This window comes from Aspergillus tubingensis, assembly GCF_013340325.1.
Source record: "Aspergillus tubingensis WU-2223L DNA, scaffold_12, whole genome shotgun sequence".
NCBI lineage: Eukaryota > Fungi > Ascomycota > Eurotiomycetes > Eurotiales > Aspergillaceae > Aspergillus > Aspergillus tubingensis.
This window is the reverse complement of record NW_023336286.1, coordinates 135,013-151,166: the sequence shown is the minus strand read 5'-3', so window position 1 is coordinate 151,166 and position 16,154 is coordinate 135,013. Positions and strand designations below refer to the sequence as shown.

At 51.1% G+C, this 16,154-nt stretch overlaps 7 protein-coding genes across 7 annotated transcripts; 4 read left to right on the top strand and 3 right to left on the bottom strand.

Moving 5' to 3' along the window:
- Window positions 1-586: 586 nt before the first annotated feature.
- AtWU_10108 (zinc-dependent alcohol dehydrogenase family protein) lies at window positions 587-1,798 on the top strand (the record flags this gene model as incomplete). The annotated part of the gene is made up of 3 exons (XM_035505213.1): window positions 587-748; window positions 833-1,237; window positions 1,307-1,798. 3 exons carry the CDS (start codon window positions 587-589, stop codon window positions 1,796-1,798), a joined length of 1,059 nt encoding a protein of 352 aa, XP_035361106.1.
- Window positions 1,799-2,190: 392 nt separating this feature from the next.
- AtWU_10107 (MFS general substrate transporter) lies at window positions 2,191-3,823 on the bottom strand (the record flags this gene model as incomplete). Its single annotated transcript, XM_035505212.1, has 2 exons — window positions 2,191-3,632; window positions 3,691-3,823. 2 exons carry the CDS (start codon window positions 3,821-3,823, stop codon window positions 2,191-2,193), a joined length of 1,575 nt encoding a protein of 524 aa, XP_035361105.1.
- A 355-nt stretch (window positions 3,824-4,178) lies between these two features.
- Window positions 4,179-5,948, top strand: AtWU_10106 (CocE/NonD family hydrolase; the record flags this gene model as incomplete). The annotated part of the gene is made up of 1 exon (XM_035505211.1): window positions 4,179-5,948. The coding sequence occupies one exon, from the start codon at window positions 4,179-4,181 to the stop codon at window positions 5,946-5,948; it is 1,770 nt and encodes a 589-aa protein (XP_035361104.1).
- Window positions 5,949-6,317: 369 nt separating this feature from the next.
- On the bottom strand, window positions 6,318-7,937 carry AtWU_10105 (cytochrome P450; the record flags this gene model as incomplete). The annotated part of the gene is made up of 4 exons (XM_035505210.1): window positions 6,318-6,490; window positions 6,544-6,620; window positions 6,676-7,681; window positions 7,742-7,937. 4 exons carry the CDS (start codon window positions 7,935-7,937, stop codon window positions 6,318-6,320), a joined length of 1,452 nt encoding a protein of 483 aa, XP_035361103.1.
- A 318-nt stretch (window positions 7,938-8,255) lies between these two features.
- AtWU_10104 (phytanoyl- dioxygenase) lies at window positions 8,256-9,494 on the top strand (the record flags this gene model as incomplete). Its single annotated transcript, XM_035505209.1, has 5 exons — window positions 8,256-8,437; window positions 8,488-8,907; window positions 8,967-9,070; window positions 9,128-9,259; window positions 9,319-9,494. 5 exons carry the CDS (start codon window positions 8,256-8,258, stop codon window positions 9,492-9,494), a joined length of 1,014 nt encoding a protein of 337 aa, XP_035361102.1.
- A 514-nt stretch (window positions 9,495-10,008) lies between these two features.
- AtWU_10103 (putative Zn(II)2Cys6 transcription factor) lies at window positions 10,009-12,354 on the top strand (the record flags this gene model as incomplete). Its single annotated transcript, XM_035505208.1, has 5 exons — window positions 10,009-11,444; window positions 11,523-11,594; window positions 11,696-11,978; window positions 12,052-12,123; window positions 12,178-12,354. 5 exons carry the CDS (start codon window positions 10,009-10,011, stop codon window positions 12,352-12,354), a joined length of 2,040 nt encoding a protein of 679 aa, XP_035361101.1.
- A 1,328-nt stretch (window positions 12,355-13,682) lies between these two features.
- AtWU_10102 (endo-1,4-beta-xylanase) lies at window positions 13,683-14,711 on the bottom strand (the record flags this gene model as incomplete). Its single annotated transcript, XM_035505207.1, has 1 exon — window positions 13,683-14,711. The coding sequence occupies one exon, from the start codon at window positions 14,709-14,711 to the stop codon at window positions 13,683-13,685; it is 1,029 nt and encodes a 342-aa protein (XP_035361100.1).
- Between the last annotated feature and the right edge of the window lie 1,443 nt (window positions 14,712-16,154).

Below are 16,154 nucleotides of genomic sequence, written 5' to 3'. Positions count from 1 at the left end.
CTTGCGGCCTTACTCCGTGAATTTGCTAGTTACCCTCATTTAGGTGGCGTTATCTTGTGGTTTGCTGGATTTTCAGATTTTAACATAAACCACGGCTGTAACTATGCTCAGCAAGCCCGCAAAATTTTCGACGCGGGATCACCATTCTAGATGCTAGTGGGCCCTAATTAGAGAGGTTATGGAAGAGCCATAGCCAGAAAAAGCTCTAGCTAACTAGGAAATTTACTCCTAGTTGCCCAATAAGGAGCCTGTCTGACTCAAGAGTGGGCCTTACCCTCACTGTATATTGTGGGCCAAATGACTCGCGAATGCCGTCATATCCGGTGGAATGATTCACGCAATTATCCCCACTGTTCAAATTCGCCTTTTTCAGCAATGGCTCCTGACAAATTCAATACATTCCAATGAGAAAAAAGGGCTTTATTTCTACGCATTTCGGATCCCACCTAACCCACCCTCTTGTACACGAGTGTGTGGGGGGGCCAATCCGGTATCGGATTTGTAACCAATGCTAATCCAAAAATTCCTCTCCGTCTTATAAGCAAACTGGACTGCTTATTTCTGAATTTTGCCAAATTAATTCACAATGGCACCCAAAACTTCTTCGACTTGGATTCTGCCATGCCAAAATGGCATCGAAAGTCTTCAATTACTCGAAGATACCCCTGTCCCTGAAATTGGGGACCATCAAGTATTGGTCAAGGTCCATGCCGCCTCTCTTAATTATCGCGACATAGTAATTGCCAAGGTAAGTGATATCATTATCCAGACTACATGCAAAACCCCCAAGAGCCTCTTTCGCGTCTCTGAGACCACCTGCTGATGAGCACAGGGTGAACCTCAACTCTCTCATTTCCGACCCGGCGTCATCCCCGGTTCTGATGGCGCCGGAATTGTTGAGGCCGTCGGTTCCAACGTCAGTGACTTCCGACTGGGTGATCGGGTCTGTACGCATCTCACATCTGGTCTGCCGTCCGATAAGGCGGCGTCGTGGAATGATGTCTGCGAATTCGGACTGGGTCATAATTACAATGGCACACTTAGTTCATATGCAGTTTTTCACGAATCGTCTCTTGTTCATATGCCTGCGAACTTGGACTTTTTACAGGCGAGCACGTTGACTTGTTCGGGGTTGACTGCCTGGAACGCTCTTTTTGGACTTGAGGGATTGAAGCCTAAGAAGGGAGATTGGGTTCTTATTCAGGGGACTGGAGGTGTTTCGATTGCAGCATTGCAGGTGAGTCTAACTTTGCTCCAGGATGCATTACTTGAAACGAACATTTTTAATGAATATGACATTTGGTAGTTTGCCTTGGCTGCAGGGGCTACGATCATTGCAACAACAAGTTCCACCGTCAAAGCCGAGCGACTCAAATCCCTCGGCGCTCATCATGTCCTCAATTATCGGGAGGATCCTAATTGGGGAGAAACAGCTAAAGGTTTCACTCCGAATAGCCAGGGAGTAAACATTGTGGTTGATGTGGGTGGCTTATCGACTCTCCCGCAATCAGTTAAAGCCATTCGCGCTGGCGGTCTCATTGCTCTGGCTGGGTTACTTGGTGGTGCATCCGAGAATGCTTCCATTCCTACGTTGATGGATTGTCTGGTCAATACTTATATAGTTCGAGGACTCATGCTTGGCACTCGTGATCAGTATCGCGAGATGAATCAGTTCATTGAGGAGAACGACATCAAGCCCATTCTGGATGATCAGGTCTTTGATTATAGACAGGCCAAGGAGGCTTATCATTATTTACAGCAACAGCGTCATTTTTCAAAGGTTTGCATTCGGTTTTAGAGGGGGGAAGCAGTCAATGTATACTATGCTGATTTGGATATGTTGGTTGCGGATTTGAGAAAAGTTCGCTTTGTATTCATAAGATTTCTTTAGTGACATTCCTGCGCTATCTCATTCGATGTTCTCATTTGGGATGGTCTTCGACTCTACAGCTTCAGCTGACCCCGATCCTGTGGCCCAGAGCAGCAAGAGGGTTCGGGATGCTGGGTGGATCTGTTGAAGGACTGGCAGAACTGCGGAACGTCAAGTGCTGGGTTCTTCGTGAAGAAACCATCGGGTTTAAGCATGACGCTGAAACGTTCCATCGGCATAAAAAACCTTAATACATCTTACACCAACCCTAGAAGCAAAGGAACCCCCAATTCCATACATCATCAAACCCTATGCATCTCTCAAGCCTGATCCATCCCGAGTTTCCGCTGCGCAAACCCTCGCGTCCACGGACCGGCAAAATACATCGGAACGGCCATCGCCGCGATAACCGCACAGATGATCGCCTGGACATCCATCGACCCATGATACCCAATCGCCTTGATACTCGGAAGAACAGCATAACTCAACCCGAACCCAACCAGCCCACGACCGGCACAGATGACAACCAACAGCGCCGCCGAGCGCATCGGGAAGCTGTCCAGCGCGTACGTGATCCCCACTATATTCGCCCCAAGAAACCCGAAAAAGACACCCTGGAAGGGGACTGCGATGGCGCTCCAATGCCATCTCGACGGGAATGATCCAGCCTGCCCGTACAGAACCGCACTGATAACTCCGGTGATAGACGGCATGGCCAGACCGAGAAATCGATACTCGGGTTTATACTGTCCGCGGTTGCGCCGGCTCATGACGCGGATCGCGTAGTCGCTGCCATACCCAAGCAGAGGGAGGAAAATGAAGCAGACGAGGATCTGTGCCGCTTGGACGTAGCCCAGACTGGTAAAGGGAAAGGCGTACGGCGGCGCCAGGAGGATCGTGGAGAAGGTGGATGACTGGAAGATGTATACGCCGAGGAATGCGCCGTTGAGCAGGAATAGCCAGAAGATAGACGGCACGCAGAATGCCTGGCCGAGGTGTCTGTAGAAATCTGGGATTCTGCGCCACTGGGGGGTGACCTGGACGAGAGTCATGTGGCCGAGGAACGAGCGAGGCTGCTGGGCTTGGAGAGAATCCACCGAGACGACTTCCTGATGAGTGGTCTGCGCGTCGTCCTTACCGAGGGTCGTTGAATCGTGCGATTCTCCACGCATTGCTTCCGGGGTGCGCTCGAAGGCGGTTTCGGTTACGAACACAATGCTCAAAAGGAGGATCGCCCCGTTCAAGATGGCGAAGACCCCGTACCACCATCGCCAGCCCCAGGCATTAACCATGTACGTGGATGCGATGTAAAACGCGCCGCAGGAGATGTTCTGGATGAATACAAACCAGGCGACCTTGCGACCGCGCTCATGCAGGAAACAGATCTCGTGGATTATCATCGGTGCAAGCGCCTCGCTCTGGCCGGCGGCCATCCCCATAATGTCCCGACCAGCTATATGGCTGTCGAGGCTCTTGGAGAATGCACACCAGATGCTTGTCACCACTAGCAGTAGAATGCTGAAAACGAAAACTGGCCGGCGCCCAAGTGCCAGGGCCAGTGGCATGCTGACTATATTGCCGATGCCCATGAACAGCGTTGGGTAAGTCATGAGGTCGTTGACACGTTCTTGTCCGGGATATTCGGCCTGGATGACTGAGAGGATTGGCCCCAGACCCGAGACGAGCACCACTGCGCTGAAGCTGTACGCGGAGACAAGGAGTAAGATCATCCATTTCCGCCATGCGGGCAGCTTCAGGGGATCTGTAGACCCGGGGATCAGTTCGGCTATTTCCCCCGGAGGCCACGGAGCAGACTATACCGTGGGGATCCGACGAAGGGGTAGGGACCAGGACAATGTGGTTATCGGAAACTAGTTTGACATCGCCTAAGCGATGCCTGGTCTCCGAGAACACATGAGTAGTCTTCGATGTGGCGCTGTCTTCTGCCTGCATGGCGCATGCAGAGAGATAAGCTGGGACGGGAGGATGAAAGACCATAATCAGCGCACCTCAGTGTCCCGTGCATACAACAAGCCTCTCTTATAGACAACTAGGATACCCCGCGAGGTAATGCAGAATCCGGGGTTCGAAGTGTGGGGGAACCTTATCTCCAATCCTTCGCGTTGACGGACCCGACGAACCGAAGCGAGGCGAAGCGAAGCGAGACGACCCGAAGCGAGATGGCACGAAGAGATCTGGGTGTCATTTACCTGAGGAGGCCATGCGGTTGAAAGACCTTTATCCTGGTGCTGTGTCCGAGACTGTTCACAGATATTGAATATCCCATTGACCTCAGCCGAACAAGACCATGAAGAACGACGCCGACATCCCTACCGAGCCCCTGCTACCACCAGCGATAGGACATGCCGGATATCAAGGCCTCAATCCCCGCATCGAGATTCTCCGCCAAGGCGACCGTCCATTCAGTGCTCGAGCCCTGCCCTGTGATATCCTCGTTGAGCATGATGTCGCCATACAAATGCGAGACGGTGTGAAATTGTACGCCGACATCTATCGCCCGACTGCAACGCACGACCGAGTACCGGCCATCCTGTCCTGGAGCCCCTTTGGAAAGAAGTTCAACGGCATCCAATGCCTTCGACTAATCACTCCGTGGAATCTCGGGATCCCACCTGACGCTTTGAGTGGCTTGGAGAAATTCGAAGGCCTTGATCCGGCGGAGTGGGTCGACAAAGGCTATGCGATTGCAAATGTCGACTCGCGCGGAGCCTTCGATTCCGAGGGCCGCATGGTGATCATGGGCACCCAGGAGGCCGAAGATGGCTTCGACACCATTGAAGACCTGGCGTCGCGCGAGTGGTGTAACGGGATGATCGGCATGGCTGGTAATTCGCACTTAGCTATCGTGCAATGGTTCATTGCCGCGCTTCAGCCACCATCATTGAAGGCAATCGCGCCCTGGGAGGGCTGTGGCGACCTATACCGGGAGCAATTTGCTCGAGGGGGGATCTACGGCGGAGATATGTTCGACCAGCTGATCGTGAAACATATGCTACGGGGGCATTCCGGCATGGAGAGCTTCCGGCATGCATACGAGACATCTCCCTTGATGAATTCATGGTGGGCAGATAAACGGCCGCAGATGTCAAATATCAACACCCCCACATACATCACCGGAACCTGGACTAATTCCATGCACGGAATGGGCGCCATCCGGGGATGGATGGAAATCACCAAGACGGACGATAAGTGGCTGCGATTCCATCCATACCAAGAATGGCACGATCTGTGGGCCAACAAGCAAGCCCAGGAGGAGCTACTCCGATTTTTCGATCGCTATTTGAAGCTCCAGCAGAACGGATGGGAATCGACGCCGCGCCTGCGACTGGCGGTTCTGCGGTATGAAACCGCACCGCCACTGGTGAACGTCGTGCATGACGACTTTCCCATCCCCCAGACGATCTACCGCAAGGCATACCTGCGCCATGGGGGGTTGCTCTCACTCGACGAACTCGTTCCGTCTCAGGGCGTCGTCGGAGAAGTATCGTATGATTCCCAGGACCGTTCCGACTTCGTCTCGTTTACGTATTTATTCCCACAGACAACGCAGCTTGTGGGAATCGCTAAAGCCGTGTTGTACATGTCCTGCCCTGCAACCGATGATCTGGATATTCATATCATCCTCTGCAAGATTTCCTCGGACGGAAAGGAACAGAGGAGCCTGAACATTCCCTGGGATAATATTCCTGTCTCATCCATCGATGAGATCCCAGACGAAAATCAGTCAGAACTTATCCTTTATAAAGGCCCGGCGGGCGTTCTTCGCGCCTCACACCGGGAAGTGGATGTCTCAAAATCGCTTCACGAGAATTGGCCTTTCCACCCTCATCGGAAGGAACAGAAAATTCCTCCCGGGCAAGTCACACGGCTTGAGATCGGGATATGGGCAATGGGCGTTGAGTATGCCGCTGGCGAAAGCATCCAGCTCCAGATTAGTGGTCACTATCGGGGAATGACAGATTTTAAAGGGCAGGAGTCATCAGTGAACAAGGGAAAACACGTGGTGCATTTTGGTGGGGGGTACGATAGTCATCTTGTCCTTCCATTTTTAACTTAGCAAGCTTACAGTGGGTAGGTCGTTGGAATATCAATGGAAACTGATCTGTATTCCTAGCCGTGAAAGAAAAAAAAAAAAAAAAAAAAAAAGACCGCGAGACCACACGAGGTATGCCTGATACAGGTAGATCTCATGCAATTCTTGATATAACAGAATATACATGGTACATCTATGGTACTGGGTGCACCTCAGTCAAGTACGATATGTCAGACTCAACACGATTGCTGTTTTTAGGTAACGATATGTTTCTAAGAAGCAGTGTATATAAACTAATGCAGTGTTTATAGTTGCAAGACAAGGATACACCCAACAGTCATCCATCCTGCGCACAATCCATACCCGTCTTAACATTGCACTATTGCAGTCCGCCTAGCATAACATGATCTCACAGCGATGGGATATCGGCGCCACAAGGAAGTAATTCTCAAACTTCATACTATCCTCTGTTGTAGAAGGAGCCAGTCTCGCCGTCGGACACTTCAGAAAGAAGATCACCAGCCCGGTAAAGAGTTCCAGCATCGCGAGATGCATTCCTATACACACTAAGAGAGTATTCGTCAGTGCACGACTGGAATGCTACACGTCTCATCCTCACCTCTGGACCCTGCCCCAAACGGGTGAAATGCAGCGTTCATTTCGGGAGTCTGGCTGAGCCATCGATCGGGATCGAAACTGTGGGTGTTTAGAAACATTTCGTGGATCAGGGAATCACGGACCGGACGCTCACGTTTCGGGTCCTGGAAAGTACAAAGGATCTCGATGAATCGAGAACGCCTGGGTGCTCACGGTTGTTCCACCGGGGATGTTATACCCTCCTAATTGCGCGCCAGATAGCGGCGTGGTTCTTGGGAGACTGCTCGGAGCGGCGCCGTAGAGTCTCAGCGCCTCGTTCACAACTGCCCTGAGGTATTTCGAGCGCATGAAGTCGCTTGGGCTGGCATCCACGGGAAACTTGCGAATTTCCTGTAGCACGCGCTCTTTGACTTTTCGATTCCGTGGCCGGAGCAGCGCCCAGATCAAGTACGTCAGTGAAATAGATGTGGTGTCGGAACCAGCGATAATCATATTTGAGGCCTCGACGGCGATGTCATCTATCGGAAGGCCTTGTGTGTTCTTCGGGTCCAGGAACCTCGAGAAGAGACTCAAAGTGGGATTGTCATTTTCAAGAAGATGCGTCCTATGATTCTCAATCGCCTGCTGCCCATATCCTTGTAACCTACCAGGCAGAGACAGTGCCTCGCGCATTGCTTTGAGAGGAAGCCAGCGTAGAAGACTAAACAGCCAGCCAAGCTCAGCCCGCACGCCAGATATCATCATGGTGACCTCCAGATCTCGGATATACTGTGTTTTCCGCTCTAGTTGCAACATGTCGAAGGAGCGGCCAAACGACAGCTCTCCCGCAATATCTGTCGCCATGAACGTGAACCACTTGAGGATATCCGCATTTCCAACCTCCGCGTCTCGCTGGATCTTGGATACTGCAAGTTCCACCTTCTCGCGGACGATAAGCTCAAATTTCAGTATTGATGTGTTGGCAAATCCCTGCGCGAAAGCCTTCCGGCGTGCGGCGTGATCCCTGGGATCTGTCATGGCAAAGATCCCGGGACGGGGACTCGTCACGAACTTCAGATACCAGGGCGCCTTTTGGTATCCGCTTCCAATCTGGTGGATGGTGCGAAATGTCTCGAGGTTTGCGATCGCTATCTCTTCGGGGGCGATCCGGACGATGTGTCCTGTGCGATAGTCAGCGGGTCAGAGCTGGTGCAATTCCCGTCGGAGGATTGGATGTATACCGTATTTCTGATGCAAATCGTGGATGTACTGAGATCTCCGCCCTCTAAGGACAGCGATTTTTAGAAAGAGCCGGGTGAACCGGGCAGATACTGGGCCGGGAATCTTTCTTAGAGGATCCAAGAGCAACCCGTAGATCATTCTAGCAAGCAGAAATAATGAAACACATGTTGCTATGAAGGTGAACTTGGACGTCATTTTGCTGGCCACTAGGTCAGACCTCACCAGATCATTGCTATGGGCAGCGTCGAACTAAAGAAATATGGACCACGGCATCGTAGAACAATCCTCCATCTGATTTCCCGAGCGGGGAGTCTCTCTGCACCAGACACTATCATGAGGCCCGAACGCTGAATGCTGGAGATAGTAAAGCGAGCCTATCCGAAGCGAAACGAAGCGAAGCGAAGCGAAGCGTGTCAGACATCGAGATAAGCATCCAAGCCGGGTTGGCGTCTCGTATTAATGTGCGCTTTCCTCCGTCTGCTGTAGCTCCGAGCACACTTTCCACCATACGATATGTCCACCACCGTCGAGACAGTGAGAGCATCTGGCCGTCTTTTCGCCGGAGGGGTCGACGCCAAATATGGTGACTTCCGAGACGACCTCCTTCGCGACGGGTATGCCGTCGTGAAGCAAGCTGTCCCGAGAGAGAAAGCATTGGCCTATTCCGATGAGATCTTCCAATGGCTCGAGGACTTGTGAGTGTAGCGTCACCACCAGAACACCCCAAACTAACCTCGAGTGCCAGCGGCCTTGGCTTTCGACGCGATGACCCCAAGACCGTGCACAAAGACTTCCTGCCCGACATCAATGAGAAAGGAATGTGCTTGGGGTATGGCGTGTCTCATGAATCTTTCACGTGGGCTGTCCGCCAGGAGCCCGGTGTTATTGAGGCTTTTGAGAAGGTCTATGACACCCAGGACCTGATTGTCTCCTTTGATTCTGTTAATATCTCGTTCCCCGGTCGAACAGACATTAAGCCAAACAAGCCGTGGCCACACCAGGATCAGGACCCCGAGAGACCTGGCTTCCGGTGTCTCCAGGGATTGGTCAATCTTCTGCCTAACGGGCCGAAAGATGGAGGGTTGATTGTCTGTCGGGGTGCGCATTTGCTTAGCGAGGAGTTCCATGAGGAATTCAAGAATGAGGAAGACAAGATCTTTGCTTGGTATGACAGACCCCAGACTACGTGACTGATCATAGCTCTGAAGGGATAATCACGATTAGGACCAAAGAATGGTACGGGTTTACCGAAGCCGGCCTCAACTGGCTCAAAAATAAGGGCATGGAATGGGTCAAGGTCACTGCCGAGCCGGGGGATCTCATTCTCTGTGAGCCTGCCTGATACACCATCTGGTTAGGATTGTTGCTGATTATTTATCAAACAGGGGACTCGAGAACCCCCCATTATAACGTTTCCTGTGAGGGTAATTCGCCACGCCTCTGCGTGTACACGTGTTTCATGCCAGTTGCAGATGCCACGCAGGAGGACCTGAAGAGAAAGAAGATTGCATTTGAAAGTAAGTTCATCTTCTCCTCTGTTTTCCGAGTAAGCACTGAGTGTTTCATTCGCATAAAGATACTCGGATGACAACCCATTGGCCCAACGCCCTCAACTTGGTGGACTTGCCCGTGCTGAGAAACGGGGAGCCGGATCCCTATAATCGAGCCTCTCCAAGACAGCCGGTAAAATTGAGTGACCGGGGATTCAGACTGACTGGAATCCCGTATATCGAACCGACGGGCGCAGCTTGAAGCCTTCGTGCGGGGACCAAGGCCATGACTTTGTGCGTTGTGATTGTTATTGCTTATCGTCGCACCGATTGAATGTGTTTTTGAAACCGATGATAGTAGTAAGCCTGTATTTTGCGTACCGTATTCGATGCGAAACTGTAGGCTATCTTGTGTTTTATTGATTATTTGTGCATCCTTCCTGAGCACCTGAATCGACCGATATAGGCAGTTCCGTGGTGTTGAAATGTGGCCTGCGGACTCCTGGGGAAACATGGGATCGAACTGGCTCAGCGCCTAGTAATCCATCCCTCTTACATTTTGACGCAATCATACTCCTCCATAGACCTATCCAAGAAGACGCATTGAGCTCTATGGTTGCACCCCTGCCGGTCCAAAGGCTTAGCATCCAAATCTCCCCCGCATTTCGGCTACGAGTGCCATGGCCTCCCCCACATTTCCATCCGAGGGAGCCTTGGCCCCGTGGCTTCAATCTTCCTAGACATACAGCTATCTTGATCACCACTTCCATAACACGATGCAACAAGATACCACGAACCCCCCAAAGCGCAAGCGGTTGTCGTTTGCTTGTAATTACTGTCGGTCCCGAAAGACCCGATGTGACGAGCGACAACCGGCCTGCACAGCGTGTCTGCTGGCAGGCATGGAATGCATCACCACTGACAAGCGCAGACCAGGGGTACGCGTGTACTCCCGACGACGGAACCTCGATGCAGCATCTACCAGCGAGAACATTCCTTTTCAGGATACTGTTCAAAACCCCGTTGCAAGTCCCTTGCTGGGATCTGTCATGGGCCTGGCGATCCCCGAGCTGTTGCCCATGCATAGTCCTGGGAGCACGAGTCCTGAGAGCATTACGCGGCTCCACGACGATACATTTCGAATTCGAGGCGCCCATCCCCAACATTCTTCTAGAGAATCATCCTGCACGGACTGCCCGCCAGCCCCGGCCACAGCCCCATCACGCCCCCGGGAACGATACACCGGCCGACTGCCGATGATGCCTCGATTCTGCGGCACAAGCACGGTGCAACTCATGACGAACTGGCTAGACCTTGCATTTCGCAGACTCGGTATCCCGGATGCGTTATCCAGCGCAGGATTGTTTGGTCCATCTTTTCGAAGTAGCACGTCTCTGCCCCCCTCAAATCTCTATCCTACCGGGCTACCGGATCCACCCACACATCTCGAAGCGTCCAGGCATCTGTCGAGATATCTATCCGACGTCCACCCGATATTCCCCATCCCCATCCAGGGCGTCCTCGAAAGAGTCCATTCGACTATCTTCACCGCGGCCGATTCCCCCAAAGCACTACTCGCACAGCAAGACCCGCCCCTTCAGGCGTTGTATTGCGTGGCCCTCATCTTGGGCGCAGGAGCTGCGAGACCTACAAGCACAGGTTTCAAAGCGGGCGCCTGGATGGCGTACTGTAACAGTCTACTTGGCCACCTGATCGGCTACCGAACAATTCGCTCCATCCAGGCGATCTTTCTCCTATCTCTCGCTTTGCTCGAATTCGACCGAGTCTCCGATTCTCACGATGTTGTGAAACTCGCAATCGGCATGGGCCAGTCCATCGGTCTGGGTGGAGGCCAACGACCGAGAGGATCATCGACCCACCCCGATGAGGGAATAGAGACATGGTGGTGTAGCGTGGTGTTTGAAAAACTCCTCGCATTCATCACCTGCCAGCCATCCAGCGTTGGGGGGATAGATCCGGGCCTTGATCCGAGTGATTGGGCCGATGATGGATCGAGTACGGACTTGCATTTCTACGCGCTGAGGGGCCTTGGGAGGACATTGCATGAGATCAACGACCAAGCTATCAGGGTATGGGAGATGGAAGAGTCCCAGGATCTGTCTCCGGAAGACTCCATACGCGAGAAGCTGGGTGTAGCTGGGAAACTAGTAATGCTGCTCGACGAGTGGCATGAGAAATTAATCAAGCTGCAGTATGTTGGACTTCGTGCCCATCCCCAAACTCCAATTGCCACTGGCATGGAAGCTTAGATATCTAATCGGAGACCCAGACTATTATTAACCCCCGCGACAAGCACGAATGTCCGTCGGAAAGTATTTTTCACCTCGCAGTATTACAACACGTAAGGGTGTTCCTTGCTTCCTCCCAGCCGCAGACCTTATCTCCCTCCCTCACTCACTCACCCATATGCTTGATGCAATTCTAAGCTCACCCTGACCCCAGACTCATCCTCCTCCACCGAGCAACTCTACTCGTCGACCGAGACGATCTCCTCCGAGCACTCCGCAAGTATGGGGCCCAGCAACCATGGCAAGACCTTGCCTCGAGCGCCGCAGTTTCCTGCACAGAAGCAGCTCGAAGCATGATCACACTCGTCGTTCATCTCGAGGAGATCAACGCCAGCACGGTCCCATTCCTAATCAATCCCACTTTGGCGGCATCATACGCGCTGTGCGTGCGGATCCTCATCGACCCCGTCCGTAAGATGAATCGTTCTGATTATGAGGTAGGCACGCTGTCTGACGAGCTGGAGCGATGAGTCGGTATACATACATATATACATATTCTAACGACGACAGCTAATGAAAGTTGGATTGCAATTCGCGCGGGATCGACATCGCATGTACAATCCCACTGACACGTTAGATCTGGTATGTAGTGCCATAGAGCCATATCTAGCGTCATGTCTTGAGCCTCCAAAGCAGGGACAGAACTTGCTGCGGAACGCACCGGTCGAGCAGTTGTCATCCCCATCGAGCTGGGGAGTGAGTGCGGACGAAGGTCGCCTCCAGCTGGTGACTGGCACTGCGCTACCGAGTATCGATTGGACAGGCTGGAGCTTAGATGAGGTGGATGATATCTCGTTCTCGGCCGGAAGATGAATGAGAAGAGGAGGACGGAATGACCGTGGTGGACACGAACGTTCAGAGATCATCGAAAAGAACTCCGCGGATGCTGTGGGAGGAAGGGTTGGAGAAGGGAAAAGGGCGACCGCCCTTATATGGCCTGGAACCGAAGAGAACATGATGATTGAAGGGGGAGCCGAAAATGGCTCCCCTCCCCAGCGACTGGCGACACACTTCGCTGGGGTAGGAGGCATTGAGCGAAGGGAAACTAAGGGCCGCAGAAGTAGCCCTTTTCGGCCGCTTTCTAACCGTCACATCGTTAAGTGGAGTAAAAGAATATGATAAAGGAATAATTATATTAATTATCTAAAACACACAGCAGAGCAAGTATGTAATAATGCTTTATATAACAGCCTGAGTGCCAACAACACGACCAAGCCTACATAGATGGTTGCCTCAACATTCAATCATGATGGATATTGGAGTGTAAGGGTCGGCTATCCTGATACAGGTCAATGGACCGTTGCTGATAATCATGCTCCCAAAGTACGTCCCATATTTAAGTTACATGCTATTTTTGAGCCATGTGGAACCTCTGCGGCTATACGAACACGAACGGGGACCTCAAAAGTCTATGCGGGAACGAGCAAGCCCCCTGATTCGATGAACCCGGTTAAGCTCTGCAGATCCGTTAGAACCACTTCGTCCATGGACTAAGTGGGCGAAATTGCCGCCCGACGTTCCATTCCTTTCTTTTTCTACATGGAGAATAACGGCTTTACACTGTTGGCTTCTTAAAGTTTACTGGAAACAAGATGAGTACCCTGCAACGTCATCACATTTAAAAAAAGCCTGGGAGCGTGCTGTACGTGGTTTGTGCCTACCAAGTGTGCAGTACGATGGTGTTAGCGTGGAAAACGGGCAAAAAGTTGCAAAAAGAAGTGTCTTGCATACTTTGTAGTTTCAATTCAATTTAACTGTGTGCAAAGCCGCAAGCACCAGTATGAAGGCGTGTTTCTAGGCTCGGGATGGTGGTGTGTTTCGATCAGCATGTTTTTGTTTAAGCTCAGCAGCCGTCAAAGCTTATGGAAAGAATTTGTTACAGGATGAAAAAGCAACGATGTGCATGTCAATTGAAAACATAATAAACTAATCTATCAAATTCTATACATAGTACAAATACAAAGCTGCTGGAAAATAATCAAGCTAAGGCTGCCGACAAGCCTCTTGGCTAGACAAATAGTTAAGCATCCGGTGTGTTGAATGTTCCTTGAATACAATCTCTCCCCATAACATCTATCCTCCTCGCATAAATGCAGACAGGGCCTCCAGAAAATCTTTCGGTGATATGATGCTGGCCAACCTCAGTTGGCGCGTGTCTTGTTGTCGAAGCTGGTCAGGGCAGTATGGGTAGCGTAGAATTCACCCTTAGGGTTGTAGTACTCGTCGAACATCAATGGCTTTGCGCCCTTGACCCAGGTGTAGGCATGCTTATCGGTGAATCCCCAGAAGGTGATATCGGTGACTCCAGCGTCGAGGGCCTCAGTGAGGACGGCGCTGTAGATATCAGTTTCGAGGGTGGTGTTCAGGGTATGGACATCCATCTCTGAGATGGATACCTCCAATCCAAGAGAATTGTAAGATTTGATTATATCCGTAATCACACCAGGGATCGGAGCTACTTCGGTAACGTGCATCTGTAGAGCGATTCCGTCGATCGGGACTTTGTCTGATACAAGTCCAGAGACTAGATCGTAGAGCTCTTGACGCTTACCGGGAAGCGACTCGACCAAATTCTCGCTGAGAAACAACTTGGCGTCTGGGCCCGCTGCCCTAGCGATATGAAAGGCGTCTGCAATGTATCCAGGTCCAAGCACCTTGTAGAAGTCATTGGCCTGTAGACCACCACCCATAGACTTAAGAGCCTCGGTGACAACGTCCCACCGATCCATCTTGCCGGCGTATCGGTGCATGATCGCTTCAAAATGAGTGACCATGGCGGCACGGAATTGTTTGGGATCGGTGATGTTGAGCAGGTAATCGGGGTTGCAGCAGCTCGAGATGAGCCCATGCCCCTTCACCACCATGTCGTGCTTCTCCGCGAAGCTGACAAGGCGGTCGGTTGCGTTCCAATTGTAGTGGTTTGGGGTCGGGTGTATGAATGTCCACTTCAACTCATTCTCGGGAGCGAGACTTTGAAACTGATCGGCAAGGACGGTCGCAAATAAAGTATCATTGAGATAATTCGGATTGATAGCCCCGGACCCAATGAGGATACCCTTGCTTCCTGCTACCTTTTTCAGCGGGGTGGTGTTGGTCTTGGTGAAGGCATTTGCTCCTTCACTCGCGGCGAGCAAGGCGGTAATGAGGGTCGCGGCACCAAAGGTCTTCATTGTTCTGGTTGAACCTATGTTCTCTTTTCTTTCCTGATATCTTGCAATGAATAGCATCCAACTAAAGTCTGCTGGTCAAGGTATTTATAGGTTCTTCAGACGGGACACATGGCGTCGCAATGCCGTGAATAGAGTGGGTCTATCATCCTTGTGCCCGTTGCAGCAGGCGATGAGGACAGAAGCTTGGCACCTGTACGAAAACGAACGCGCCTTTTCATTTGTTGAACCATTGTTCCTTTTTGCCACGAGAAGCATTCCCGAGACTTTGTGACCTGCAACAGATCCTGGATCCTTCGTATACTCGTACAGAGTACACTGCCAGCGACCCACATAAGAACTTTAGTGCTGGTATCTCCTGTTTTTCCTGCTAAGTTTTGAGCTAATCCGACGATCTGCTATGTTCATCCCTGGCTCTAATTGTAAATCTCATGAATAAGAATAGGAAATTCGTCGTATAGCTCAACGAACTCAGTGGAGGGTTCAGTGGAGGTCAATCTGTTCTTAAAGCTACAAGTTAGACGAAGCGTTCCGGATGCAGTTGCCAAGTCTAGAACCTTGACATACTCTCCATTTCAAGGTCAAAGGAGAAGATCAGACGCCCCAGTGACCGGTCATTCATCATATACATTAATAGGCCAAGTCACTGAAAACATTATCGTATCTTAGGATATATTTGATATAGTTATCAATGCTTATCGCACTAACCTGAGAGAACAGGTGGGCCGGTCAGTAGCAAAGTATATTCCACCTAAAGCAAAATAAACTTAGTTCGATGACTTTTCGCGTTTTTTACGTCGCAGTGATGTCTTCTTTGTGGACAATTTCAGGGATGGGAATTTTTGAACTGCGATTAAGATATAAGACTTCTGGTAAATTAAAGGCCTTCGAAGATGTTCATCAAATCTAATATAGAACATTCCATACTAGCTTCGTGCTTCTCTCATCTAAAATGTTTGTTAAAACCAAATAGAGAAAGGTACAGCTTACGGTCCTCGACATCAGAGCAGCTATAGCTCTTTAAATACGGTGGACAAATACGGGGTTTCATATTTCGAGAGTTATCGGGCCTTGTATGGAGAGTTGTGTCACAAATAAGTGGAGAATGGTGTGGCTGCTTAGCATTAACATGAAACCTCGACCAACATGTTTCCCCTTCAGCGTTGTGGCTCAAGGCCCTTCTCGAAGGGAGGCGCTACCGCCACACCAGCCAGTCTTCGCTCATGCAACACCCCCTACCTTCCATTTAAGGTAAGGTCCCATCCGAGTAAGGTAAGGCTTAGTTCTTATAACAGGCAGAACCCTACCGCCTGCTACTTTAAGAGTTTTATTGCTTAGTCCAGTAAACTACCGCATTAGAAGGGCGGTGAGCTGTATTTATAAGGCTATACTCCAAAGGGAAGGAACTTTGCCTTCTTAGGCAGGCGGAGAGGGTGGCATGAGCGA